Source organism: Manis javanica, chromosome 3 (genome assembly GCF_040802235.1).
Source record: "Manis javanica isolate MJ-LG chromosome 3, MJ_LKY, whole genome shotgun sequence".
NCBI lineage: Eukaryota > Metazoa > Chordata > Mammalia > Pholidota > Manidae > Manis > Manis javanica.
Genome location: NC_133158.1, coordinates 26206009 through 26233968, shown reverse-complemented (window position 1 = coordinate 26233968; position 27960 = coordinate 26206009). Strand labels below are relative to the sequence as shown.

Below are 27960 nucleotides of genomic sequence, written 5' to 3'. Positions count from 1 at the left end.
CCCGCATGTAATGTGTGTATGAGTATGTAAAGGAGAAACAGAATGACAACTCAAAAAAAGAATCTTTTAATAAAAATCACTCATAAAAACCCTAATAAATTTCAAAGAGCAAGATATTTCTAGTACATTTATAAAAGAACATTTGGCCCTTTTACAAAAAGCTCCCTTTTAATTTAAATACATTTCTTATTTACAGATTAAACATAAAATATCATCTATAGTTGCAAAGCATATTGCACATTACAGAGAGAAGCATCTGTATATTTCAATAAGTTTTCCCAGAGATTCCAACTCTAGGTTTTTTTGTAAAAACATATTTATCTTTCTTGTGCATAATAAATAAAAATGCAGCTTGTGTTTTGCTGTTTAAAACTAAAACAAAATACCTTTAAAAAATATTATTTCTCTGCCTCTGAGAAAGAGGGAAGGTGGGTAATGAATCAGGGGTCCACAGGTACTTAATATTTTCACCAGATTCACATCCAAATTCAAGCTTGAACATAACCCTGAGCCCTGCCAAACCTGGGGACAGACCACCCAGCCTGCCCCACCTTCTCTTTCACAAGGGTCCCTGCCCTGCAGGGAAGAGGCACTAGAGAAGGGGCTGGAAGTCTGGGAATGAAAAAGATCAAGATTTTTTTTCTTAAGTCTCTGCTCAGCCACTCTGGTTAGAGCCATCATTCAGCCCTATCTTTTCACCAGCACTAAATGAGAAACGTTGAAGAAGACCCTTTCTCCAGAAAGGAGAAAGGAACACCTCATGTTGAGCCTACAAAATCCAAAATGAAGGATTACAGTTTTCAGTCATTCAGTAAACTGAGCTAAGAAAACAGCTATGAGGGGCATTTTTCTTTGGTCGGGGAGAGAAGAGGAAGGGGAAGGGGAAGGGGAGTCAAGTTCAGGTCCTCAGATTGCACAAGAACATATATCCAGCCTCCTCTAACATTCATCTGCAGACACCATCCTGGTGCATAAATACACTGAAAGTTATTTAAGTGACATGTGCACACCCCACGACCCAGGGCAGCCTCAGAACCTGGAGATTCTATTGCACATAGCACGTTCTGGCAGGAGAACTGGAACGAACTTGAAGGAAGATATGACAAGGGAAGCTGGTTTTTCACAGAGGTCAGCACAATCAGAGAGCTAGCAAATACTTCCTTTGTCATCTCCTCTTCAGGAAACATCTGAAATAAAATAGCAAAGCCTGCCCTGTAAGGATTTAGAACTCAGTGGTGGGAGATTTAGACTCCACCAAGCCTAACTGTAAGGCAGCTTTCTACAATGGTTTTGCAAAATCATTTTCCTCAGGTCGACCAAAGCAAACTCTAGACACTAGCTACACACACGGATGTGAGGACGGATGGTGCAGGCTCACAGCTGTTCCAAGGGATGACACCCATTCAGAAACAGGGTGTCCTGGGGACAAAGCACTTCTGACGCTCCCTTCCACAGCCCTCCCCTACCCGGTATCTCACAACGCCGAATAGAAGGACAGCAGAAGTCCTGCAGGGTATTTCACAGTTGCTGACATTCGGATTTCCACCAAGAAAACAAGCCAAGTTTGAACTTGGTTCAAAGAATCTTCTTTTGATGGCTGGCACTGAGCAGCATACTGCCATCTAGTCTCACAGATCACTGACGAGGAGGCACTCAACGTTAGACTGGCTAGTCTGGAAGATCAACGATCAGTTCTAGTCTGCAGCAATTCGCTCAATTGCAGACTCGTCAAATGGCACAAGCCCAGTGCCCAGAAGTCAGGAGGGGTTGAGACTGCATACAACACATGTCGGTGTCAGCCCATAGCCCCTGGGGTGCCTCTGCAGCACTCGGGCACAGATCCCCATGCTAGAGCTCAGAGGAAGGATGCCTGAGTTGATGGCAGGTTATGGGCCCAGACGAGGGGGATTGCTAGAGTGCTACACGTCAATGTTGTCACAGAAGCTGGAGAGGGAACCCGGGAGGGTGACAGGAGAGAAAGAACAGATGCACAAAGGACCTGCTTTCTTCCTATTCTCCCAAACCGGCCATTTATAGTCCCATCTCCATGTGCCTGGAAGATGATACAGGGACATTCACACCTGTGTGTGCATGTGTGTGCGTGTATTTCAAGTGGGATGTTTTGGTGTTACTGAGTCAATGAAAACACTTAAAATATATAGTATTCGCAAAGAAAATTTTTCCACTCAGTAGCTGAGACATTGTTCATAAACAGAATGCTTCTGAAATGAAGAAAAAAATGGTAAAACAGAGGACCATTTTATGGAAAAATGGTAAATAGAAAAAACATTTGATTTTTTACTTTAAAGCAATTTGCATAGCAAATGTTTAAAAGATAGAGGTGACACATTATGGAAAATCTTTTTTAAAAATCTCAAAGACGTTGAGTTATAGATCTATTTTTAAAAAACAGTAACATTTAAATTTTCAGGAAGGAATAAAATGTCTCTTTTTTGATTGACAATGTAATGGCTTAGACAGTGCTTACTCCTGGTTTTAAAAAGGCTAAAACGAAAGCATTTCAAGTTTGCAAGCAGGGACAAGCAGGCAACATGACAGATGAGGCTGGAGGTTTCTATGAGACTTTCCTACCCTTTCTATTGAGATTCATTTCAACCTCAGATGTCATATGCAAGCCAGGCAAGGAGGTCAAATCCACCTCTGCTTTGTACGAGCATTCAGTGTCAGTTCCAAGACAGATACTTCCATTCTGGCGACAGAAATAACAGAGAAGAAAGAAGGCATTTTAGTACAACTCCCTTATATATGCTTGCTTGAAGTATCAGGTTGAAAGGCAAGGACTGGCCAGGAAATTTGCAGAATCTAAGTAACACCTATCCCATTCTCCTTGCACTGTGGCCTCCCATGTGGCAATATAAAACATGCCTGCTAAAAATCACAGCAGCAGCTTGTGACATCCAGTGGCCCAAACCAAAATCGTATAAGGCACTAATCTAAAGCCTGTATCACAGAGAAATGGATCAAGGATGCCAAAAAGTCATCTGATCATTTCTTTCTCCCTGACTCAGCTGATTGGCACTAGACACAAAAACAAAAACAAAAACAAAATTCCAACCCTAACTTGGTTAGAACTGAGAATCCTTGGCTAGTAATATATGGGACAGTTGGAAGCTCAGACAATCTTAGGTATTTCTCTCTTCCTAAAAGGCACCTGGTTCTGGAACTATGGGAGTTCTTCAGGTAAATTCAAAATAAATGTCAAATATTACCCGAAAGATCTAGCTGTGAAGCTATTAAACTGTCATATGACAATCTGAGAGACAGCTTCCTAGAATTCAGATAACTGTCATTAGCAAGCAAATAATTTGTAACACTGTGAAGATTACTTGGGGTGCAAATGAATATCTGGATGATTTTTTCGCCATGTGATACAAAATTATAGGTGGTTACCTTGGGGAGAGCCCACTTATGTAATACGAGGGAGAGAGGGCAAAAAAATGCAATAAATAGGGATGTTCAGTGAACCTCAGTCCCCTTTGCACAGAAATTTCATTCACAATCCTCCATCAGAGAGGTAGCAATACTGCGGTCATGACGAGGGCCAGCGAAGGGAAGAGACGTGGATTCCAAAGTATAACGTACGAAGATCCAGCCAAAGATGCCCATCCACTGTGTCACACAAAGCCACCTTCTAGGTACCTTCTCACTTCAAACTATCCCCTTAAGGAAAACAGGGTATTTTACTCAACAGAAGAGGAACACGGAAGTATGCAAGAATCTACTAGATGTGGGTGAGAAGCTGGACAGAAATTCCTACACCATGGCGGACAGCCGGACTTCCCTCCTCTTCCACTTTAGACTGGATCTCGGCATGACCTGGGTTCAGCTGTTTAGGTCTGGTTTCAGATGAGGCCACCGAGCAGAGAGCAGATCACACCAAGCCAACCATCTGGTCAATCTGTCGCATGTAGATGCTCTTTAAGGGCAGAGAGAATCTCCTCTCTTCAGGGACACGATTGCACTAGAGGAAAATATGCGGGGAAATGTGAACTTTGAATTATAAACCTATGTGGTAATTCCTCAGGAAATATGGTTCAGTGACCTAATTGGGTTTCTCAGCCTGGGCACTGCTGACATTTTGGGGCTCATCCTGAGCATTGTGGGATGGTTAGAAGCACCCTGGTCTCTTCCACTAGATGTCCCCAGCCACCTCTCAGCTGGGACAACCAACATTGTCGCCAGACGGCACCCAATGTCCCTGGAGCAGCAAAAGCGCCCTGAGTTGAGGACCCTGGGTGTCCTCACTTCACAACTGAAGAAAGGGGACCCAGGGAGGCTGAGTCATTCACCCAAGTGCCGAGTGGCCAGGACTAAAAGCTGCATGCACTGTGTCCTTAATCCACCCTGTATTTCAGAAAACATTTCAGCTGTTTGAAAACACTAGTTTTTCTGAGTTTATGGTTCTTCTCAACCACAGCTAAAACCTAGATGCTTAAGAGTGTCACCTTTTTTTTAATTGTGGTTGTTTGCTTGTTTGTTTTAATGAAAGGGTGTTTTTTACCCCTCAAAGAAGATGCTGGTTTGAAAACCAAACATGTTATCTGGAAGTAGTTTCCACATACATTCATCACACACTCTTGACCAAAGAAATGTTTTCCCACTGCTCTGCACTTGAACTCCCTACACCTGCTCCTCACCCTGGCAAGATCAAGACTGACGGGTCCCGTTTGGTCCCAGCCACTCCCCCGTCATGCATTTGTAGGTGCTGTCCTTCTGCCTCAACATCCCTTCCTGGGAAGCTCCTCCCCATCCTTCAAGGACCTGTAAAAAGTAACCTCCTCAGTGCAGCCCTCCTGATTTTCCCTGGCAGATTAGCTCCTCCCTCCTCTATAGAGTGTTTCAATAGTCCCTCATTCAGGCCCCTACTGACAAATCCTAGGGAGGAACTGGTCTTCCCTGGAGGCCATGAGCCTCTCCAGAATCAGGGCCACTCTGGAGGGCCTGCATCCCCAGGGCCTGGCACACAGCATTAGGCCTGTTAGATGAGTGTCTCCTTCCAGTCCAAATCCTGGCTCCACTTCATGACCACAACCTCTCTCTGCCTCCCTTCCTTTGTCTGTAAAATGGGAGTATCAAAAGCACTTACCCCTCAACAGGCTGTTGTGAGGAGTGATCACACATAGCATTTAGAACACGGTCTGGCATATGTAAATGTTGGCTATTATTATTATTTCTCCCTCTAACTCTCCTTCCCTTTCCTTCTCAATTGTGACTCGTTCACTTAACCTACACTCCATAGCCTAGTGGAAATTTGGGAGGCTTATCTCTGCTTTGGCCTGTCTACTGAGTTCCTGGACTGATGGTAAAGATCAATGGGACACTAGCGAGAAGTACTAAAGCACAGCGGGATGACAGAGCACCCCCAACTGGGGCAGTTTGGGGATAGGTGGTGGGGATCTTGACAACAGGCTTTTTCTGACAGGAGAGATGACATTCAAAGCATGAGATGATCGTTTGATATTTCAACTAATGAGGGTTCATTTCCCCATCCTCAACTCCAAACCACTACTTTGATTCAAATCAATACAACTACCTGGGACCTCTCCTAGAGACTCACAGAATTGTTTCCGTATCTTTCCCACTGCTTATGGGGATAATCTATCCCTGCTTAGTGAAGCCCTGCTTTAAATGAAACTGGGGACTTAGGTACCCTGAAGAGCAGCATCATTATAAATCATGACTGATGATAGTTTCTGTCCCTCTCCAGCTGCCGGATGATTCTGACGATCTCCTGGGATGTAGGGAGTTATAAGAAGTACATATTCGGTCATTCATATGACCGAATATGTTATTTCCCAGATTATGTTTGGTCTTCATCCACAGTTTCTGAAAACACTGTGGAGTCTTAAAGGTGAAACTGGTGTTTTGTCACGTTAATGAGACTTCTGTACCCCCAGCCAATGGCACGGGCTGGAGGTTGAATCAGCCAATGGCCAATAATTCAGTCAATAGTGACTGTGCCACGAAGCCCTCACGAAACCCACGCAGAGCTTGCTCGCTCTCTGTGCGCTGCTCTCCTGGACCCTGCTTCTCGGTCGGGGAGAGCTTCTATGCTTGGGAACCAAAACATGCCCATGGGTCACGGAGCCAGGCCCCAAGCTCCATGAGGACAGAAGATCTTTGTTTGGGACCTTGCCCAATGCATCTCTTCATCTGGCTGTTAATGTGTATCCTTTACAGTATCCTTTATCAAACTAGTAAACATTAAGTGTTTTCCTGAGTTTTGTGAGCTGCTCTGGCAAATTAATCAAACCTAAGCAGGAGATCATGGGAACCTCCAATCCACAGCCAGCAGGTCACCATAGGTAACTGGCTGGGGCTTGCTACTGGCATCTGGAGTGGGGGGTGGAGGGCAGTCTCATAGGACGGACCCCTTAACCTGAGAATCTGTTGCTGTCTCTGGGTAAATAGCATCAGAATTGAGTTGTTCTCCAACAACCTGCTGGTGTTCAAGAATTGCTTGGTGTAAATATGTGTGGGAAGACCCCCTGTCACATCTTACACATTGCAATTGGGTTCTGGTACCTGAATGAAGTTACACTACTATTACTGCTGTATAATATTGTTAACTGTTATACATATATGTGGGGAAAAAATACACCATTGCATTTAGTGTTGGATGAGCGGGAATTGCACCTCATTTGCCCTTCCACCCTTTTCCACCCTGCTCTGGCCCTAGGGGCCAACCTGACAGATTGCATCAATAGACTCCCTTGCTCTCTGGCTTATGGTGGGCACAGCCAACACACAAACCAGAAGGAAGGAGGAGGGTCAAGGGTTTCCTCTGCTGGCTCCCTTTCTGCAAGGCCTCTGATGCCAGGTCAGAACGCACGTGCGCGCGCGCACACACACACACACACACACACACACACACACACACACACACACCTCTCTTCATTCAGGTTCCCTTGTGCTGCTGCTCCCGTGGTTTCCCTACACCCTGACAGCACCTACATAAGTAGCTCTTCTCCCATGACCCATTCTGTGTGCCATTCCTCTCCTGCCAGAACTCTGGATGAAAAAGGCATTAATAGCAGTTTCTCTTCTTCCACATGCAAACCATTCCTTGGAAAAGCAACTTACGTTCGAGCTGGAATTGATGACTTTTAACTCGTGAGATTTGGGCCTGTGCACAGACTTTCCCTCTTGGTCCTGCCCTTCCTCTTCAGAAAAGAATTCCTTCCAAGGCGATTCCCGGAGATGTTTGTCCACAGATACAATGTGTCCCTCGGTTGTAAACATGTATTTGGTTCCAGATTTGTGTACTGGATTCTCCTCATCAAACAGCTAGTGGGGAGAAAGAAAGAAAAAAGATACAACTGGTAATTGTAGCGTGTTGGAACTGGGCACAGGGCTGTATCCCAGACTACTCCAGGAGCAGAATTACCTTGGTCCTCAGGCTTTTCAGCGACAAATCAGTAAAAAAGTGGTTCCCAACTCTGGCTACACAGCAGAATCACCAGTTTTGTTTAAACTCAGATGCCTAAACTTCCCTCAGTGCACTCCACCCTGCCTAAACCTAGAGGTTCAGAAATCACAGAGCTTACCCCCAAATTTGGGAAGTGTGTAAAAGCTCACTAGATGACCTCCATAAGCTCCCCTGGGAGTTCCTGTGCTAGAATTCTAGAACTATACCCTCCACATAAACACACACACCCAGGCCCTAAATGGTAAAATGCTGGGGAAGAGGCCCATGTTTTATCCTTCACCACAGAGCCTGACAGAGATGCCAACACCCAGTTCACTCCTGTGTCAGAACACAGGGCACACAAGGCAGTCTTTTCCTTCAATAGTGGGCATGGTGGGGTGAAAATGGGAGCAGTGGAAACATCCGGAAAGAACAGCTAACTGAACAGGTGACAGGTCTGTTTGGCAGGAAGCAGGTGCTCAGTAAATGTTAAATGAGTGAACACTTACTAAACAGAAACCTCAGAGACAGAAGAAACCTGACAGTCCCCTCAAGTATTTTACAGCTAAGGGAAAAAGAGGCTCAGCCCAGCTTGTCTGTGTTCACACCCTAACGGGAGATGAACAGAGTAAGACCCAGGTCTTCTCTCCCAGACCCTGACTTCTTTCCCCAACTACATCCTGGGGGTGGGGTCGGGGGGAGGTATCCTCCATTCACTCCAGAACTCACCCCATGAATATCACAGACACCAATGGCTGCCCAACGGGATCGCACCCAGGCTCTGGTGGGCCTGCGCGGTCCAGCCGACCCCCAGTGTGCCCTTGGCTCCACTGAGACCTGGCAGCAGGACGACTGCCCGCCCACCTACCAGTTGGACTGTGTGGCCTGCAAGAACATGCGCCTCTGCAGTCTTCTGTGAAAACTAACGCCAGAAGCACAAGTGTCATCTTAAAGGGACAGCTGGTACTTCCAAAACCGCTGTGTGCAGAATCACAAGCCCCTTGTCAAAATTAGACTTCTGAGCCCACTTCTGAGGATTCTGACTCAACAGAACCCTAATTTTAACAGGGGTCCCAGTGAGGATTGAGCACCAGCTGGCCCTGGGGCTTAGGCCCCTGAACTAGGTCACACGACCTGTATCTCTACGGCTGCCTAGCTTTCCTTCTCAGCCCAAGTTCTCAGTCTCTACTGCTTCCCCCGCAGGAAATCCTGACCCTCTGTGCCTTGAGAAAGTGTCCTTAGGTATACAGCCCCCCTGAGTACAGTGGGAGAGTGTAGGAGAGCAGCTATGTCTCTGGTGCATGTGGGAGAATAAATAAGGGGGAAAAAAATGCCAGACAAGGAATCAGGACTGGGATTCAGGCCTCAGTCTGCCACACGGTGGCCCTGAGAACCGAGGCATGTCGCCTGAGCCCTCTATGTAGACTGCAGTTCCCATAAGAGAAGAAAAAAACACTGACTAATGATCCCTAAGGTTCCTTTTAGGTCCCACACTTCTGCACCTACATGAGAATGTGTATAAGCACAGAGAGCCAGCTGGGTGGTGGGTCTCAGTCAAGATCGTACCATCTAGAGAGGTAAGAGCTACAGACACTGCTCTCTTCCTCAGAGAACGCATCCCTGACCATCGCAACTCGTGTGGGTAGGCTTTCAACTGTCAGTGGCACTTCACATGATTTGTATTCCTAAGCTCATTTCCTCCGGGAGGTCAGAAACCATGGTGGAAGACAGCGACACCCTTTTGTTTGGATAATGCTGTGCCCCTAGGCCAGCACAATGTCCAGCATGGAGCATGGCCGCTAAAGAGAGGGAAAACTGACTGCCTGCCTGCTTCAAGCAGAGCTAGGCATTTCGTGGGTTAACCTCACAACACACCTACCAGATACAAGTATTTACAGGTCTCACTGAGGAAGAAGCTCTCCATCCGGTCCTCTTTGGATTTGTCTACGACGTGATGTAGCGTAGCATACCCACACCTGCAAAACACCTCACAGTCAGTCCCATCTCTGCTCCTGCCCACCTGATTAACTTAAGAAGCAGGCATCTACTAACAGAATACTCAACCACATTATCAAACACCATACAAGAAGCAATTATCTTAGGCTTAAGGGCCATACTTTTTTTAGCCTAGATTGCCTGCAAATTCATTTACACAGTGCTCTGGCTGCTGCATCATCAGGTTAGTCATACAGGAAAACGGGATGGGTGCAGTGGAGACTATCTGACCAAAACATGACACCAAGAAAATGACTAGCAACAAATTAAGAAGGAGTGATTTAAATTTTTGTCCCACTATTTATAGAATTGACTTATCTGGATAATCTGAACCAGTATTTTGTAAGACAATACTTACGATATACTGCCTGGTGGAAAAAGTGGGTCACAAAATTGAAATAATAGTTTTATACATATATATATATATATATATATATATATATATATATATATATATATATATATATATACATATATATACACACACACACACACACACACACACACACACACACACACACATATACACACATTTGATATATATAAATATATAAAAAAATTGTAAGTGTATATATTTAAATGCTAACTGTGGTTCTCTCTGCACATAGAGATTACAATGATAAGAATATTCTACCTCTCTATTTTCTGTATATTCCTTAAACTTTATAGTGCATATATTAGGTATAAAACTAGGGGACATAAGTTATTTCAAAAGGACACACATAGTCTACTGGAGCCTTATGGAAAGAAAAGATGAAAAAATAAAAGGCAACGCCCACTACACAAAGGTTCTACTATACAAAACATGAGCAATTTCCCCAGAACTTATGCAAATACAAAAAATTAACATTAATATCCTATTCTATAAGTTAAAATGCAAAATAGAATTTCCCCAGAACTCAAAATAAATCAAAAGTGGCCAAGAGAAAATGAAAGGAACTTGGAAAACTAACTTGACTTTTGTGTACTTTTCCAGACTCTGCAGGATATCCATTCCTACATGGAGGTAGAAGGGATTCTTGGTTGCCTAGAGAGAACATGAAAGAATGTGATCCAGCAAGGCCTGCACACATGCCATCAACAAACACCGGTGAGTTTCCCAAGGAAATGGGGTGCTGGCCAAAGGCACGGGGCCTGATTCAATTTACCTTGAAGGTCACAAACATTAAAGGACTAAGATGCCCTGTTGGTTCGCATCACCTACAATCTGTCTAACTTGAACCAAGATAGAGATTATCTGCTCTGGGCACAACAATGCCCTGCTTTGGCCCTCCTGATCCCCATCATGGTCACAGATGAAATAAGGCCTCACTGACACTATATATGAGGACAAATCCAGTTTCTATCTTGCCTTAAAACTCTCCAGAAACTTAAGATGCAGGCAACGGGCAACAGGATTTTGCCCCCATTTGCCATCCAGCACTGGCAGGAAAGGTCGATGGGAAAAGTATCTTAAAAAGGTCACCACACCTCCCTTCCTACATGTCCAAACAATGGGGTCCATGGGTGGCTCACTCTGCTGTCACATGCTCTTAGATGGTTTCAGTAGGAAAAAAAAATTCTCTGGGAAGATGAGACTTTTACCCCACAGTTTAAAAGTTGGGGATCATCTTTAGTTCATACCGAGCACCAACTGGCTGCAGCAAATGCTAACTACTACAAGATTAGCTGCTCTGGATAAGACAACATAGTGAGAGGCTGCAGAAGGCAAAGCTGGAAGCTGAAGACTCTCTGGATTCTGAGAAAACAGTCAATGTGAAGAAGCAGCTAAAAAGATGAAAGAAGCAGTAACAGACGAAGAGATACAAACCCAAAGACAAGAGATCAAGACATACAGGGAGATGTACCTCAGCACCAGGCATGTACCTCAGAGCGGTTATGGCCTGACACTACACTGAGTTCAGAGAAGCAAAACCAAAGGGTATCTCCTCTCTCTTCTGAGAGGTCATCTAAAACTCCCAAGGTCTCTCTACACATCAGGACTATTATGAGTTTCATAGGATTTCTCCCTTTTTCACCTAGAAACAAATGGCAATGAATTTTTCTTTTTAAATAAATCTAAGCAACAGTATTAATCTTACTAGCAGAGCTCATGAAAAGCTAGGATATCCCTGCAGGGGACTTGCCCCTGCAGGAGCTTGGTACAGGCCTCCTGAAGCGCACTGAGGGCCAGCTTCCTGGAAGGGGAGCACCATGTCCTGATGCCTTTGGGAGTAGATGGACATGCAGTGTGGTAGGTGCAGGGCACACGCAGAAGAATAAACATCTGCCTTCAACTACGGGGGTGGAGACTTTTCAGTTAAAGTGACATTGCCTCTGGCATTAAAATGATTTCACAAAAGAGCACCACATGTTTTTTAAGCATTCAGAAACAGGCATTCAGATGAATCCCAGATGACTTCCTTTACAACCAAGAAAAAGAACGTTTTGTCTGAATAATCATTACATAGACCATGGTACATGAGTACAGAATTGCACCCCAAAAAGAGAGTTCTTTGAACAAATCAATTTGTCTCCCTCTTGACAGTTTAATGGTGTGCGAAGTAATAGTCCTATAGGAAAGACCAAACTCAGCTTTGCAGAACGTTAGGTTAAAAAAACGTGACTGCAGACACCTCCTCTGTCCTATGGAAACAGGAATGACATTGCATAGGTGGGAAGTCTATCAGTCACTGTGAAACAGCACAGTGCTACACCATTCAGCAAATGTTTGCTAAGAATCAACTGCTACGGGTCCTCTTAAAATTTAAACACAAACTACTGTTGAACAAACTCCAGTACCTGGTAGAGGAGATATGTAGATTCAACTAACTCTGGTCTCAGCGGGTAGAAGAACACATCGGGGGCCTGTAGCTGCCAGTTGTACCTCTCAGGGAGGGCCCCATACCGTTTCCATATGGCATAGTAAAAGGCATGGAGGCAGATGGCATCTTCCACATCTCCTCTCAGAACCTATGGAGAAGACACAAGTCACCAAGCTAAAAAATTTTTCTCAGAGTGGCAAGACATGGCACAGAGGCCCTGGGCTCTGCCTCTAACCCCGGCCCACAAACACAGTTAGAGACAAAACCAACCCAGAAGTAGCAACCAGGACAAACAGACACCCTCGCCATCTGTCCATCAATGCCAAATTGACGTGAACTGCCTAGGACCATAGGTTAACTTTACTCAAGAACAAAGAATAGACAACTGAGAGATGGACCATCCAAAAATCACACATGCTTACTTTCCAAGCATGGACTGATTTGCCCTTATTTAGCATGGCCCTGTTCAATAGTCTGGAGACTTCACAACCAGAATAATCGAGACATATTGTGCTATTAACCTCCCAAATCCGAAGGCGCCAGAGAATGCTCTGGTATCACAGAGAGAAAAGTGAGAGAAAAGCCCTTTGCTGTGACTGCCTTTGTTAGCCGACATGATCCCAAAATACCTGCAGTCCAGGGAAGAAGGCCTGCAGAGAGTCAATCCACGTGTTCATCAGCTGCCCACTGAACATGTTCACATTGACATAGAGGGGGGGGTCTCCTTCTCCTTCATTACAGGCTTCCCGACTGAGGACCCAAGCAGAGCAGTCAGAGGTGAAGAGGAAGACCGCCGGCACACAGGGCCCCAGCTCTACCCCGCAGCAGCCCCTGGTAGTCTGATTTCAGCTGAATTGACACTGCCTCTTCTAACCTGTGCTTTAAACCTTTGGAGACAGACCGCCTCTGCCTGTTGATACTAGACTCTAGCAGAGAGAACACCTACCAAGGAGTAAAAGTTCCAAATTCAGCCATTGGAACATACCAGGATTTCACTCTGTTTTGGAAAAAGCACTTTGACGGGTTTAGGAATGCAGCAGCATCACCTGGCACTTGGCAAGGGGTCTACATGGGTGTGACCTGAGTGGGAAGCTTGGTTCTTTCTCCACAAAGAATCTCTTCTCTGATAAGATCCTACACTGGGGGCCTAGAAGGAGGCATCAGAGCAGGACGCTGAGGATGACCACTCCATTTAGTTTCGGGCTTTAAAAAGCAAAAATAACAACTGTGGCCCAGCAACATTTTACTAAAACACAGCACTCACACAAGAGGTTCCTGAACAGCTAAGGTGGAAACAGGTCCAAGAAAACCCTAAAGGCAGGAAACTCAGTAGCCCTCACTTACAAATGGCCATTTAATACACAAAAGTACACAAAGAAAGACCTAGAGAAGAGAGAGGTGACACCAAGGTAGAAGCCACTATAGCTTTAGATGGCACTTCTCTCCTGTCATCCTGAATGCACAACTGAGAGGCAGCAAATAATGCTGTTTTAAAGAAACATGGAAAAAATGTGGTAACTCTCCTTTCTCTCATCAGGTATAAAGACCAATCTTAATAATTACTTGTAAAGTAAAAGAATCGAAGTAACTCAATAATGGCCCTGCATCACAGCTCTACCCGTAATGAAATCCAGTTAAACAGGGATACACCACTCCCCTGGCAGCCAGTCTCCCAGAATGTCCCACACTGACTCTGCCTCCTGCAGTCACACCCTATCAGGGCTGGTCTGCATGACTGACAGTCAGTAGAAGCACTGGTCTGTCACTCCAAGATCAGGTCATGAAAGCATGTGGCTTTCATTTTGGTGTCTGTTTCTCTCTCTCTCTCTCTCTCTCTCTCTCTCTGTTTCTCTCTCTCTCTCTCTCTCTCTCTCTCACTGTCTGTCTGTCTCTCTCTCTCTCTCTCTCTCTCTCTCTCTCTCTCTCTCTCTCTCCCCCGGATCACTCACCCCAGGGGAAGCCAGCTGCCGTGAGCTGCCTACAAAGAGGCCCTGAGGCAAGGATCCGAGACCTCCAGCCAACAGCCAGTGAGGAACTGTGAAGCCTGCCAAGCACGACGGGAGTGAGCCTGCAGGTGGTTCCCCCGGCCCCAGACAGGCCCTGACACAGCTCTGACCCCCACCGATTGTTTGATGACAGCTTCAGGAGGCCCAGGATGAGCCCCACTGCTCTTGGCTTCCCGACCCTCAGCAACCATGAGATAATGTTTGCTATTGTAAACCACTGAGTTTTGGGGTAATTCGTTATGCAGCAGTAGATAGCTAATACACCTCTTTACCCTCAAATGATGGACCAGCAACCAAGAAGTGGTAGGGTGAGGGTAGAAACAACAGACACTATGGATTTATGCTGAGGAAAATATGAACACTTCAGAATGCCATCTATTTGCTTAACAGGGCAATACAAGCGATGTTAAGGGGACATACCCTCTTCTTAAGTAGTTCTGAATACTGTGATATGCAGCATTAAACATTTCTAGGTCTTCTTTTTCTCCGAAGAGAATGTAAGATTTCAAGAGGTATTCATAGAAGGAGTCCAGTCCAGCACCCAGGCCGCTCTGCTTTCCAACCCAATGGCCAGTCTGAATGTTCACAACATTGCCTGTGAAAACAAAGTATGTCAGGTCCCACTTAGCTCGGGCCGGAAGAGGAGGGTGAGACCGGCCTCGTACTTGGCCCCACAGCTCTTCAGCACCTTTGACACTGGTTGGGGGGAGAGGAATGAACGCTTGACCCTCATCTTTTCATCCTATCAGTTGCATGGACAGCCAGGAGGTCTTTCTGAACATGCGGTTTTTAACCACTGACAAAAAGATGGGGAAAACATTTAGTGCAGAAGAAAAAAAGACTCGTCATTTCTCTTTTCCAGATTGATGATGCATTCCAAAAGCCAAGAGAGTGCTCAGAGCTTCTGACTCGGTACTGCCAGTCCTGAGAATTTATCCTTAAAAAAAAAAAGCAAGTTTTTAAGAGAAAGTATTATTATGTCATTCATCAGAGAATTATGAATTATATAATTTAAATTATCTGTAAAATGGGGAGGGGAAAAAGATGAAACAGCAATAATCCAAGTATACAACATCAAGTGTTAAATGGACAATCATGTAGATTTTGAAGACGGCTTTGAAAACAAGGTAACACCTGAAAGACTTGCCAAGCATAAGGCAGAATAAAAATGTTTCTTTACATTATAATTTGAAAGCATATAAAAGTTGCATATGCCAGGCTGAATGGGCTTCTGGAAAATTTAGAAGGTGATGATTTGGGGCAACACTGGTCAACCATTTGGTGATGGAGTGACAGTTTGGGCACCTTTTTCATTTCTACTGTTGTTAAATACAACAAATTTGTAAATAAATTTAAGAACTTAAGGAACAGTCAAAAACCACGTTCAAAAAGCAGTGCTTTTGCAATGATACCCTATGGCTCCAGGACAACCTATCAAGTTACTTCCCAGGGACAAAAAGAAAAATTTCTCAATGCAAGACAGTTACATGAGGTAAAAACCTACATTAAAATAGCATCTTGAGTTACCAAAATACTGGTAATTACTGAAGATTAATGATGAGTACATAAATGAAGGGGTTATTAGTCATTATACTTTATCCCTACTCTGTATGTTCGAAAATTTTTCAGTAATTCTTTTAATAACATCCAACCAAACATTCTCAAGAGGAGAAAAAAACGCACCTAACAGGTTTAATCTGGGCTTTCAACCTACCCCCACCAGCCGGATTCTCTAAAAGGAGAAGGCTGCTCTAGCAGTGACTCTGACTTCCTATATTTAGAGCCTTAGACTGAAGCAATATAATGTCTCAGAGGGAGTTCTTTTTATAGCATTCTACAGCACTTCGTTATAACAATTATTTTCAAGTGGAATATGACAAAGGGATTCAAATCAGAAGGGAACCTTCAAAGAGCAAAGCATTACTCTTTCCCATCAATCCTTATAGCTTCCCCCGTGGCAAAAAGCCACATAGTGACACTGGATACCACAGGCACTGAGGACCATTCCTCCTGAGCTGACAATGTGCAGATGCAACGGTACAAGTAGTAGGAGTGGAGAAGAACAAGAGCCCCAGAGACAAGGAAAGGAGGGGGCCAATGGTATGCAGCCCAATGGCCTGAGAAGTGCCACCACACCTAATAATCCCGTGTCATTGCTCCGGAGGTTCCAAAGGGCTTTCACCGCTCGCCTGGCCACCCACTCAAACGTAGAATCCCCCAGCAGTCGGCTGAGAATCCCAAATTCCACCAGGAGGGAGCCAGCTCCTGCCGTGCATGTCTCATTATTGCTGTCAAGGGGAACACCAGTCTTCAGATTCACCTGAGGACAGGACGAGACAAAGGATCTGTGTCAACATTCAGGGAGCCTGCAGGGCTAGAAGGCCACATCACAGCTATTCCATTCAACAAATGAGCCACGCTTACTGCAGTATGACTCAGCTCACCACCTCCCACTTACTCATCCCAGATGAATATGGGAGTTAAGTACAAAGACACAAACAACACACTAAGAATACTAGAGGCTTGTTTTACTAATAAGTACAGGTCTTAAGGGAATCATTAAAACACCATTCACTAATCCACCTCTTTCCAGCAGCTTCTCTTTGTGGTTACATAGCACCAAACTTTGACCTTAGAGACAAAGGCAAGCTATGGAATCATTCATACATTATAGGTGAGCTTCTATGAACTCACTCCTGCTCAGTGAACATAAAAAAATCTCAGACTGGGAGAAGAGACACAGTGACAATGTGACAGCCTGTTCATCACTGAGGCTCTGTGGTCTGGCAATTCGCTGCTGGTCACCTGAAAGGCTGAGAATTCTCAGAGGAGTTCTGGGTTCAGCAAATCAGGTACCACAAAGGTATAATCTCACTCCAGATCCTGCACTGATATCAGCAGCTAACATGTTGATCTGTGCAGGCTTTATTTGAAAGATCCACATGAAGCATTCCAAAAAACATTCACTGAGCTCTATATACAACACAGGAGGGTCTGTGGGGAAATGGACTCAAGTCAGAAGTGAAGACCAATTTCCCCTGCTGTTGTGTAGCAGGGGATATAAATCCCAGATGCAAAATGACTTAAGAACACTGAGCACAGGAACGTGAATTCCTTATGGGGAAGGATTAGGTCAAATATGTCATTGTATGCCTGGCACACAGTAGGTGCTCAGTAACTGCTCAATAAATTAAAATACATTTATATCATTTTTAGGGCCAAATTCTATCAAGGACATGGCTTTCCTCTTCCATCTCAGTCCCACTCCTTCCCTGAACAAATTAACAACAGTTTGATTCAGGAGGATGAGGAACTGTCAAACCAGTCTACCTACCCGAGGATAGGGGATCCCTGTCTTGGTGTTTTCAAAGGCAGGGAGGAGCCGCACAGCCAGGTCATGAGCCATGTGCAACAATTCATTATCGTAATCCTTAATTGTCATGTCACCAAAGGGCTGCTTGGAGTCAGTTATTATTCTGTGGGCAGAAAGGAGGCTTCCCAGGACTCTAATGACAGGAAGAACAAAGAAAATAATAAAATCATGACGATTGTACTTGCATACAGTCTAGTTCAGAGTGACAGAAGCAGCCTCGAATTCCCTATGGACTCAGAGCTGCCTGGAATCAGAGATGGACTCCATGGCTTGTTGAAGCTCCATCTAGCCCTAATAATAAATGATCAATTCTCAGTTAACCACATCACTGAAAGGGAAAAAGAGAACCGTTCCTCTAGGGCCACTGAGAAAAATACCACTTAAAAGTGGTAACTAATGTCTGCTAACTGGAACCATCATATCGGCAGGGAGCGCACCAGTCATTCCCAGAACAGTATCACCTTTTAGCATTAATAATTTACGCTTGCTATCTCTCACTTGGGAAAACTCTTAGCTGTACAAGATGTAGGGCAAGACAACACATATCAAGTGACTTTTGTGGTTCTGGCTGCCAAACGATTGATGAAATTTTCCAACTTCTGGATGACCTCCTCATGGGTAAGAGGTCACCAGCTTAGATTACATCCCTGAAGAGACATGAATTCATGTTCCCTCCAATGACCTGAAGTGCACTGTGACATTTTTCAGAACAAATGCTGTCATCACTTTGATTTTAAATAAACGTTACATCTGGAATGCTATGCAGTAAATTTTCAAAAAGTTTAAATGAGATAGGAAAATAGTCACCATATACCAAGCTAAAACACAAGATATAAAACTGGGTAAGGACCATGAGCCCAATTAAGAGGGAGAGGAAAGGAGGGGGGGAAGGATAAAAATCAGAGAGAGACACACATAAGAAGAAATACACCCAAATGATAAGTAAGCAGTGGTCTTCTGTTGGTGGTAAGTGAGATAAGAAATTTCATTTTCTTCAGAAATACATGGGGGTGGGGGGTTTCCTACGACACAGTGAACAAAGGAAATCAAGCAATCCAATGAAAATTTTCATTGTAAGAACACCTATCTTAGACCTTCATTAAAGCATCAGTGTGTCTTTCTGTTTAGTCCAAAATATAATTTGAGAATGTCAGTAGTTCCAGTTTTGCTAAATCCCCAAACAAAGGTGAAAAACGGATGGGCACACGCCCACACTGTCTACACACACAGCCCACCTGCACCTCACAGCTGGTGGACCCTCCCAGCAACTTTTCTCCTCACACACGCAAAAGAAGCCTTCAATCCGTTTCATGAACTCTTTTACCTTATTGTGGCCTCAAAGACTTGGACGGTGGAATCTTTGTCAAATGAAACTGTGTTGATCACTAACTTGACTGCTTTCTGGAACTCGGATGAATTTCCCATTATCTTTAAAAAGAGGAACACAAACCATTATGACACCTTGAAGTGAAACTAAGAGACGACATGGTGGCAGGAGCTGGGCCGCTTCAACTCCATGTCTCTGCGCTGTTTGGTCCCCCGTGGGAGAGCCAACACTGAAGGCAGAAGAGCACACTCGGGAGCAGATGGCTCGCCCATTTCCTCCAACTCAACAATCCTATCTCCAAATGGCAAAACTGTAAAAATAATTCCTCATAAAAACCATCAGCGTCCCTCATCTTCCCACTCCACTCTCAAACTTCAGACTGATCTTATTGACAGCCACAGCAGTAGAGTTCCTAAAATTCCTGAAACGAGTAAAAATAAATACAAAAACTGAAGCAAGAATACGATGACTTCCCTTCTGCTCCTGAAATAAACTGACAGCTTGGGTGCTTGGCTTGCAGGCAACCAAAACATCTGGAAAACTTAACTTGTTGCTTATCATCCAGATGTCTGGACATTTTGAGAAACAGTAGTAGTATCTTTGGGGACACAGCATAAAAGCAGTGACATTCAAAAGAAAACATATAAACAGTGAGCTCCGTGTCCTTTTTAAAAAGTCATCTAGAATTACAATTCCTATTTTGGGTTCCATGGATATGATATCATACCAAGCTGCTCTCTCCTAGATGAAGTGCAAATTGGGCATAAAATTTTGCAGATTAACCTGAACCGAAGTGCTGTCATTCTGTTCCAAGTCTTTTGACAATTCTGAGACTACAATGACCTCATAAGGACACACACAGAAAAGCAAGGAAAAACAAGTAATTTCCTTCAGACACCTCTTCACTCAAGTATGTCTTACTTCCTAATAGTATTGGCCTAGTGCATCCTTCTTTTCTCGTTCCTCTTTGTTTATTTTGCTGTAACAGGTCACAGCGAGTACAGACGTTTCTTGCCTGGCTTCCAGGTCTTTCTTTCTAAAAGATGATGTAATAACGCTGCAAGCTGCATCCAGTGGTCAGAGGATTGCTATCTTCTGAGTGTTTCCACAGCACATCTGTTGGAGCCTGTTTAAAATGTTAGCAGAAGAAAAGGAAAACCTCAACCGAAGTAACACCTGAAAAGTAAGCCTGAAGTGCTAACACCTTGAAAACCGCATACTCTACGAGGAAAACCACAGGGATGTGTTCATTCCCTTACAGATGTTCACCAGCAACAGTGTCTGTTAGCAGATGCTGAGAGGCTCTCCGATCAAGTGGAGGCAAGGTTGTAATTTACCATTTTAGTCAGAGACAGAACAGGGTAACCAAGCTAGGGAATCATTCACTCAGGCTCAAGACAAAAAAAGCAGGATTGGGCAGAAGACTTAACCAGGTTTCTTTACTTCAGGACTCTTCAGAGCCTTTAAAATGCTGGTCAGCACTCTCCAAGAGTGGGACAGACACACAGACTTTCTCAAGTTCATTTGGGAACACAGTTCTTCTTCTAGGGAGTATATCCCTGGAATCTGTGATGGGAAATGCTGGATTAGCAGAAATCCATCATGTGAACACATGTATCAGACACTGAGATGTGGAGGGACTACGGTAAGTAACAGAGATGAGGTCTCTGTATTTCATGAGCATGGCCAGGGGATAAAAAGACACAGAAGAGCAAAAAGAGACCATTCAGAGAGAAGAGGTGGGCTCTCCTAGGCTCACTTAGCAGCTCACTTGTCAGCTGAGTCGGCCTCTGGTATCTTTGACAAGATAACTCTAATTAGGTTGGAACATACTTGTATGGGCACATTGTTGATTGGTGATAATGGTGACTGAAGTGGGCAGCAATAATTTCAGAAAGAGTGACTGGGAAACTAAATTTCTTCGCAATCACAGCCTTACAGAATGGTATCCAGATTTCCGACAGGCCCATGGGTCTCCAAGAATGGAGAATGATTTCCCAAGTTCTTTCCAAGTTCTGTTAATTCTGTTACTAGCAAAAGACTGGAGAGTTGTCAGTAAGAATTTTCTAATGGTAAAGAATTTCCTAAGTTTTCTGATTTTCTAATGAAGGGCAGCCAAGAACTTGGAAGACCTCCCTGATTCAGGAGATTTTAAATGCTATGCTGGGATATGGTCCCTTGGGAGCCACATCCTCTGGCAAAAGCTCATGCAGCAGACCAAGCACACACCTGCAGTTAAGGGCGGCACCACACTCACACCCTGCTGCTGTCACTGCCCTTCGGCGTGTCTGCTCACAGGCCCGCAGCTCCCCAAAGTCCATGACACAAAGGCAGCACCTGAGCCGGCAGCCCACACGTGGATAGGGACTGTCCACAAACCCGGAGTAGCAAATAAAAGAGGAGTGTCTAGAGAGAAGGTCTCTGCACAGGGGCTGCGGCCAGAGCTCAGACACATTCCTGGGGGGCCAGTAACTGGATGACATTCCAGAGGGCTTACTGAACCTGACGTCTTGTCCTTCTGACATCTTAATTACAGTAACTGTAAACTTTAATAGGACACTCCACTGAGTCCTTTATGGAATAAAACAGTGGGAAACTGGGGGGGAAAGAGATTCCCCCAAAACAACCAGAGTTGGTTCTCTGTATTTTTAGGTGAATTCATTTCCCCTCCTTTAGCCTTCAATGCTTTGCTTGCTCTCCACTCTACGGTCATTAAAATCAACAAGAGCTACCATAGCTATGAATATATTTTGAATACTGAGCTTCCTGGAATTCCCATCCCCGGGGGGAAACTAGGGGTGATCAACTACAAAGATTCTAATTATAAAGAATAACAATCAGGCTCAACACTTACTGCAAGTGTATCCAGTGCATCAACAAGCGTCAAGGAGTAATTCCCTAGGACATCGTTGATGTTCAGATTGGAACTGAAAAAGAAAGAAAATTAAAACGGAACAAAGATATTGTATTTTAAAAGAGAAAAGAAGAAAGACAACACCCATCAGAAACTGAAATTGCTGGCAACCCTTTTTACTCAGGGACTCAGAGGGGTGGGTCGGTATGACAAAGGTCTTTCTGTCTCACCAGTAACAGTTTCCAGGGTGTCTATAAGTAGCATCAGGTCACAGAGCAGCAGATGCACACTTAGGCTATGGTGAAAAGGAACCACAACAGGAAGTCAGGGGACAGTAAATAAGAGCCAACTGCCCTGCAGTACAGTTTTATCACCAGAAATGATCTCTCTGTCCCGCTTCAAAAAAGCCCTGATTGTGAAATCATTAGAAATGAAAGAGGAGAGGCCCCATCATGTGACCTACCCATAATACTTCAACGCGAAGTCTGACTCTCTGGCAGATTACACGCAAACAGAAGCAAATAACGTCGGTTACAATCTCAATACCACTCATCTGTCCTCTGAGTGGGGGAATAAGTTTTCTTTATACCATTTTCTCAGTAACATGTTACTCCCAGAATCTCCATCACCTCCACCAATTCTGAAAAGTTATCTTCTAACATGAACACAGGCAGGACTTCTCTTAACCGGCGCTGCATAAATGTTTCTGCTACACACTGTCTGCCCCCAAAATCAACACCAACTTCCCATTCTGAAATCCTCGGAAGACACCAACTTGAGGACCTCAGTGAGGGCGAGCATCCTCTGCCACTGACAGCTCCGTATAACACTAAACCCCATGATAACGAACACATTGGGGAAAGGCGGGGGTGGAGAAAAATGGTGGAAGTAATGAAACGCAGCTTGACAAATTCTGGAGAGTTCACTTAGTCCTCCGTCCCATTCCCACAAGCCCAGAAAGTACCTGTGGAAGCTTGAAAAGAAGAAAGTGAGGAGAGAAATATGACTGTTTAAAGATTATGAAAGACCAGAGTGAGAAAGCCCTAGTGTTATCTTCAGCAACAGGCTCACCGATGCTGTGACATTTTCCATCACATCCCCAGACCTCTCCTTGGGTCACTCTTAAGAGGTCCTTGCCTCCCTTCCCTATGGGCAGCGACTCCTGGGTTCCTGAAGGCCTCGGCACCCTCTTAACAACCTCCTGGGAGCCTCACTTAGCTGGGGTAAAAAGGGCCTTCTGTAAGAAGGCACACCAGCTTCAACCTGTCCCATCTGATCTTATTTGAGCCTTCCGCTTACTTTGCTTTATGCTGTGGCATGCCACTTAATCCAGGACACAGAATTACAGCAAACTTGTAGATACATTTTTTAAAACAAGCTGTATCAGCGGGGCTATCTAGGAACCACAGCTATCTCTTCTCTCACAAGCCACGAGGCCAGCACACGAGATGGTGGAAAAACTGCACCTACTTCTTTTTGTTGATTCTTTCCAAATAAATTTATGTAACTGCAAAAGGTCCTCCAAACATGAGCGCTGTCGGTTTACATAAGCACTTCACGGGCAGTGCCAGCCAGGAAGAATATAGGAAATGTCGAAAGTTGGAGGAGGTCAAAGTAGATCCTTGTGCTCAGTTGTGCCAACTAAAGAATATTCTGTTGGGCTTAAACATTTAACTGCACTGCTCTGCTGCTCAGGAATAAAGACTGGGTCCCAGTGACCCACCTCATCAGAAAACGGGTTCCCTCATCAGGTAGCATCCAAGCTGGACAGTAAGTAACCCACAGGTAACTACCCTCTCCTGAGTTCGCCTACTGCCCTCTGCCACCCTCTCCGCCTGCACAGACCTGTGGAAGGTATTCTTACCTTTCATCACCACACTCCCCCTGTGTTATTGTGCATTTCCTTTTTGGCTCTAATGAAACCTGACCTGACTTTAAACTACTTCTCAATGTAAGGCCCAAGCAGTCACTAGCAATGAACAATTGTAAGAGTTGCCAAGGTAAAAAAGAATGTATTTGCAAAAGTTGTGGGGGTTCATTCTCTCCACTCAGACAAATCCACTCAAAGATCTACAGTGTTCACTGAAACACATTTGATTCTTTTCTACCAAATAATTGCTATATACTCTGAAAATGTGCCAAAGTAGAGAAAAGGAAAACGGAGGGGGAAATGAAGGAGACTATGGATTTGTTCTTTGTAGAGAGCCATCATCCATGGCCAGCCTGCCTTGAAACCTTCTAAGAACCTCAAGCCAAGAACTCAGTCTTCCAGGACAAGGCTAGGCTTAAAAATGCACATCTTTCCCCATAATCAGCAGGCTGAACTGTCATGACCCAAAATTAAACTCCCCACTTATTTGCCACCTGTGACTATAATGACACTCACCCCACTGTGAACCTTTAATGTTCTTAATCCCAAAACAGAGAAGATGGAGACAACTGGTAGATTTTTTATTATGAGGCTAACAAATTCAAAGGTGTAAAAAAAAAAAAAGAATTGCCACATACACTTAACCTGGAACAGCTATTCAGAAATCTACCTGGTGCTGGGTAGGCACAGAGATAATGTAAGAAACAGTCCCTGTGTTGAAGAGATTGATAATCTGGGGAGACAAGACAAAGGAAAAGGAAGATGGATACACAACAGTACTCCATTCCCAAACGATGTTAGAATGTGGGCCAGCAGCTCAAAGGACAACAACCAAACAGAGAACTGAGTAAATCACGGAAAATCACCCTCAAACAGTTCCACGGCAGCCCAGAAAAAGACCTGAGTCTGTGTCTGAAGGAAGACAGGATTTTAGAAGGGAAGAGGAATGCAGAGGCAGCTGTTGTAAGCTAGGGGTGCCTAGGAATGAATCGGTGTGGGGGCCAGTATTTGTTTGATTTGTTAATTTGAGAATGGCATTTCTGTTTGACTAGTAATATGGTTGGGTAGGAAGCAAAGGGTCATGTGCCCAAGGCCTGATCTACTGTTATATTATCCACAAGGTCACAAAAATAAAATATTCAAGTTTACTTCAGAAATTTTTGAATTTAGATCCTACCATCCAAACTGAGGATGTGAGAAAACTAGTAACTTTGCATGGTGATCTGTAGCTGAACAGAAAGAGTTGCCATTTTTAAACTGTTCGGGTTTTATTTACTTCATATTAGCTCCTCACCCCACTTCCAGTCAAACATGACAGGCAAGATAAGCCTCAAGTCAATGTGACTGAAAAGATAGACATGTTTAGCACCTATATTTTGTTGCTGTATTTTTTTACATAATATTCTAATGGCTACATCACTGTATTTTTTAAACAAAGCATGAGAACACACTTGAAGACAATCATTAGAATACATTTTGATTAAAAAAACAAAAATTTTTATTATGGATTATCTAATTGGGGGATGTAAATGTGCACTGTTGTTTGAGAGTCAAAATGACAAAGCTCTGGTTCTACACTTTCCTTGAAAATATTAAAGTCTGAGAGCAGTTGAGTTAAAGGAAGAGGAGTAAAAAAATTAACCTTTCCACTTTCTGGAAGTGATCAGTGTGAGGGTCCACTCAAGGCCACCATAACCCCAGGGTTCTTTCAACTTCTCCAAGACTCCAGGCTTTACCAACCAAAGGGTTTATTAACCCCTGGGTACAACCCTTCCCAAATGCTAACCCCTCAATATTTCTAACTCCAAGAGCTTTCAAAGGTGTTTGCTTTCCAAAAGCAACAAAGCTGTCTTAAAGCAACCTGGCGTCAACTTACCCAGACTGTCACTGTACCATCAAACCAAAACACTCATCAGCTGAGTCATCCTAAAACCGGCCTGTGCCACCTGGTACTACCACAGGGACCAGTGAACTAATTAACTGCCACCTCAACTTACTGGAAAGGGGCTCCACCTCTCCAGAGGGTTCTTAAGATTCATTAAGAAAAGCATTGAAATGTCATCACCTCACTCTCCAGACCATCATATTCCCCACCGAAAGTGTTATTACAAGTGCCTCGTTAAGGTGTTTTCCTTAGGTCAGTGCACACCACAAGGAAAAAGTCAGTGAGAGAGAATAAGGACGGGCACTTACTGAAAGTGCCTTCTTGTAATACCGCGAGCAGCAGTGAGAAAAGACAACTGAGATCCAAAATATGAACACACATTTTGATGTCAACTATGTAAAACTGTGTAGGCATATGGGCAGGAGCTGATAGGAAAGAGAAAAATACCTAGTGTGATTTTAGGCTTTTTTTTTTAATATATTTTCTCCAGAAAAAGAAAAAATTGAGAACAAAAGAAAACACATGGGTATAAAGTTTAGTTGAGAGAAACAATTCAGTAACTTCGTACAACTCCAGGAAGACCAGTAATTACTTCTCAAAACTTCGTACAACTCCAGGAAGACCAGTAATTACTTCTCAAAACTTCGTACAACTCCAGGAAGACCAGTAATTACTTCTCAAAGTTTAATAAAATCAAGTCCCTTTAGTGTATGGGCTTCCTTTTAAGAACCTAAGAATTAGACTCTGCCGCTTTTCATCAGGTGAAGGAAAATACATGCTCCAAACATCCTAGGCACCCGGAGGGTGTGCTGCCAAGGCACCCAACCACCCAGCCCCTCCACTCCCTCCTGTGGGGAGGGTTCCAGAGGAAGTTAGTCACCTACCTGGCCTACAAGGGTCAGTGACAAAGCATACCCCTTCCCTCCAGCTGAGAGGTCCTTCGCTGCATGTGCTGGCCTCTTGGCCCCTGATGTCAACAGCAGTGACCCCTGAAGCTCAGCCTCAGCAAACAAGGCAGGTGCAAGGGGAGAACAGGCCAACCTTCCCGACAGCCCTGCCACTAGAGTGAGGGAATTGATGGGGCAGACGGTACAGGGCAACGACGTCGACAGCCAATTCAGCAGCCAAGTATGAGCACCTCAAATCTGGGCCAGGCAGCCTCTGCCCCTCCCACCTAACTATCCTCAGCCTAAGAAGCAGCTTCTGATGAAAGAGAAACAACTACTCAAACTCATTGAATGGCTTTAGAGAAATCCTGTCCCAGGATCAAGTCCTCAGTACTCATATTTGTATTTTTATATAGAAAGGCGGAGAGAGGAGGGCCTTCTTTCTGAAGCTGCGTTTACAAGGAATTTCATTTTGATGATGTGTTCCTCTGGATGGGGAGCTAGGCAAGGGAGTCTAAAGCCCCTCAAGCCCCCCTTGGCCCTGCCACTTTCCCTTTCAGTCTCCAGCCTCAGTTTCCCCATCTGTAAAGAGACTGCGCTGGGCAGCTGTGCTGTGTAGTTCAGAGATGCCTGGAGAATCAAGAAAGATGACAGCCACCAGCCCATTCACGCAGCCCCACCCTGTGGGACCTCAAAGCGGCTCGGCCAAGGCACCGGGCGGGCGCTGCCCCGGAACGCTAACGTCCTGACATCCCCTGGGTGGCCCGGAGGTCAGAGGGCTGCGCTCCGGCCGGGTGGACGTAAGGGAGCGCGGGGAGGCCGGGGGCACGCGGCCCCGGGAGTCGGGTCGGCGCCGGCTACTCACGGGTTCCCGAGGTCCGGCCCTCGGCCGCGGCAGTGAATGGGGTTGAGCTCGTCCTGGGGAAAAGCGTGCGCCATGTAGTTGTCGTAGCCGAAGACGAACATGCCCCGTGCCAGGTCGCGCATCTGGGCGCGCAGCTGCTGCGGGAAGGCGCCGCTGTAGCGTTTCTCGTACTCGTCCGGGCCGCGGCCCCGGCCGCCCAGCACATAGCCCCAGTGGGCCGGGCCGCACACGCCCGGCCCCGGCCGCCGCGGAGCCTGGCGCCGACCCGCCGCCGCCGCCTCGGAGCCCGGCACCTGCAGCCACGACAGCCCCGACGGCCCCCCGGGCCGGCCCTCGGGCCCCGAGGCGGGAGACGCGGGACCGTCGGGGACCCTCAGGCGCTGGAAGCCGAAGCTGAGCGGAAAACGCTGGTAGAAGCCCATGCTGGGCCCCAGCCCGAAGACGAGCCACAGCACCGCGTGGAGGCCCAGCCGGAGGAGAACCAGCCCCAGGACGAGCGCTCGCCATTGCATGGTAGCGCGGGCGCCGCGGGCATTATTTTAAAGCGCGGGGGTCTCCCCCGCCGACCGCCGCACCCCGCGTCCGCCGGGTAGCTCCACTCACTTCTCCTTTAAGGAACTCCCCCGTGACGCACCAGGAACTGGCCCATTGCTCCCACCCCCAGG

The 27960-nt window shown here is 45.3% G+C and overlaps 1 protein-coding gene across 1 annotated transcript; it reads right to left on the bottom strand.

Annotated features, from left to right (window-relative positions):
• Positions 1-43: 43 nt before the first annotated feature.
• Positions 44-27960, bottom strand: EDEM1 (ER degradation enhancing alpha-mannosidase like protein 1). Its single transcript, XM_017661021.3, has 12 exons — positions 27296-27960; positions 21789-21861; positions 18932-19035; positions 17569-17740; positions 16371-16554; positions 14655-14829; positions 12858-12978; positions 12206-12376; positions 10378-10451; positions 9309-9405; positions 7105-7308; positions 44-3982 (listed from the first exon to the last, which is right to left on the bottom strand). Exons 1-12 carry the CDS (start codon positions 27805-27807, stop codon positions 3893-3895), a joined length of 1977 nt encoding a protein of 658 aa, XP_017516510.2. The 5' UTR covers positions 27808-27960; the 3' UTR covers positions 44-3892.

Excerpts from the sequence above, each read along its gene's own strand:
- EDEM1 (XM_017661021.3), bottom strand. The coding sequence starts at position 27,807 with ATGCAATGGCGAGCGCTCGTCCTGGGGCTGGTTCTCCTCCGGCTGGGC. Across the intron at positions 12,377-12,857 it reads CCTTCTTCCCTGGACTGCAG|GTTCTGAGAGGAGATGTGGA; the intron begins GTATTTTGGGAT and ends TCTTCTCCATAG. Across the intron at positions 9,406-10,377 it reads GAAAAGTACACAAAAGTCAA|GTGTGGGTATGCTACGCTAC; the intron begins GTTAGTTTTCCA and ends GGTGTTTTGCAG.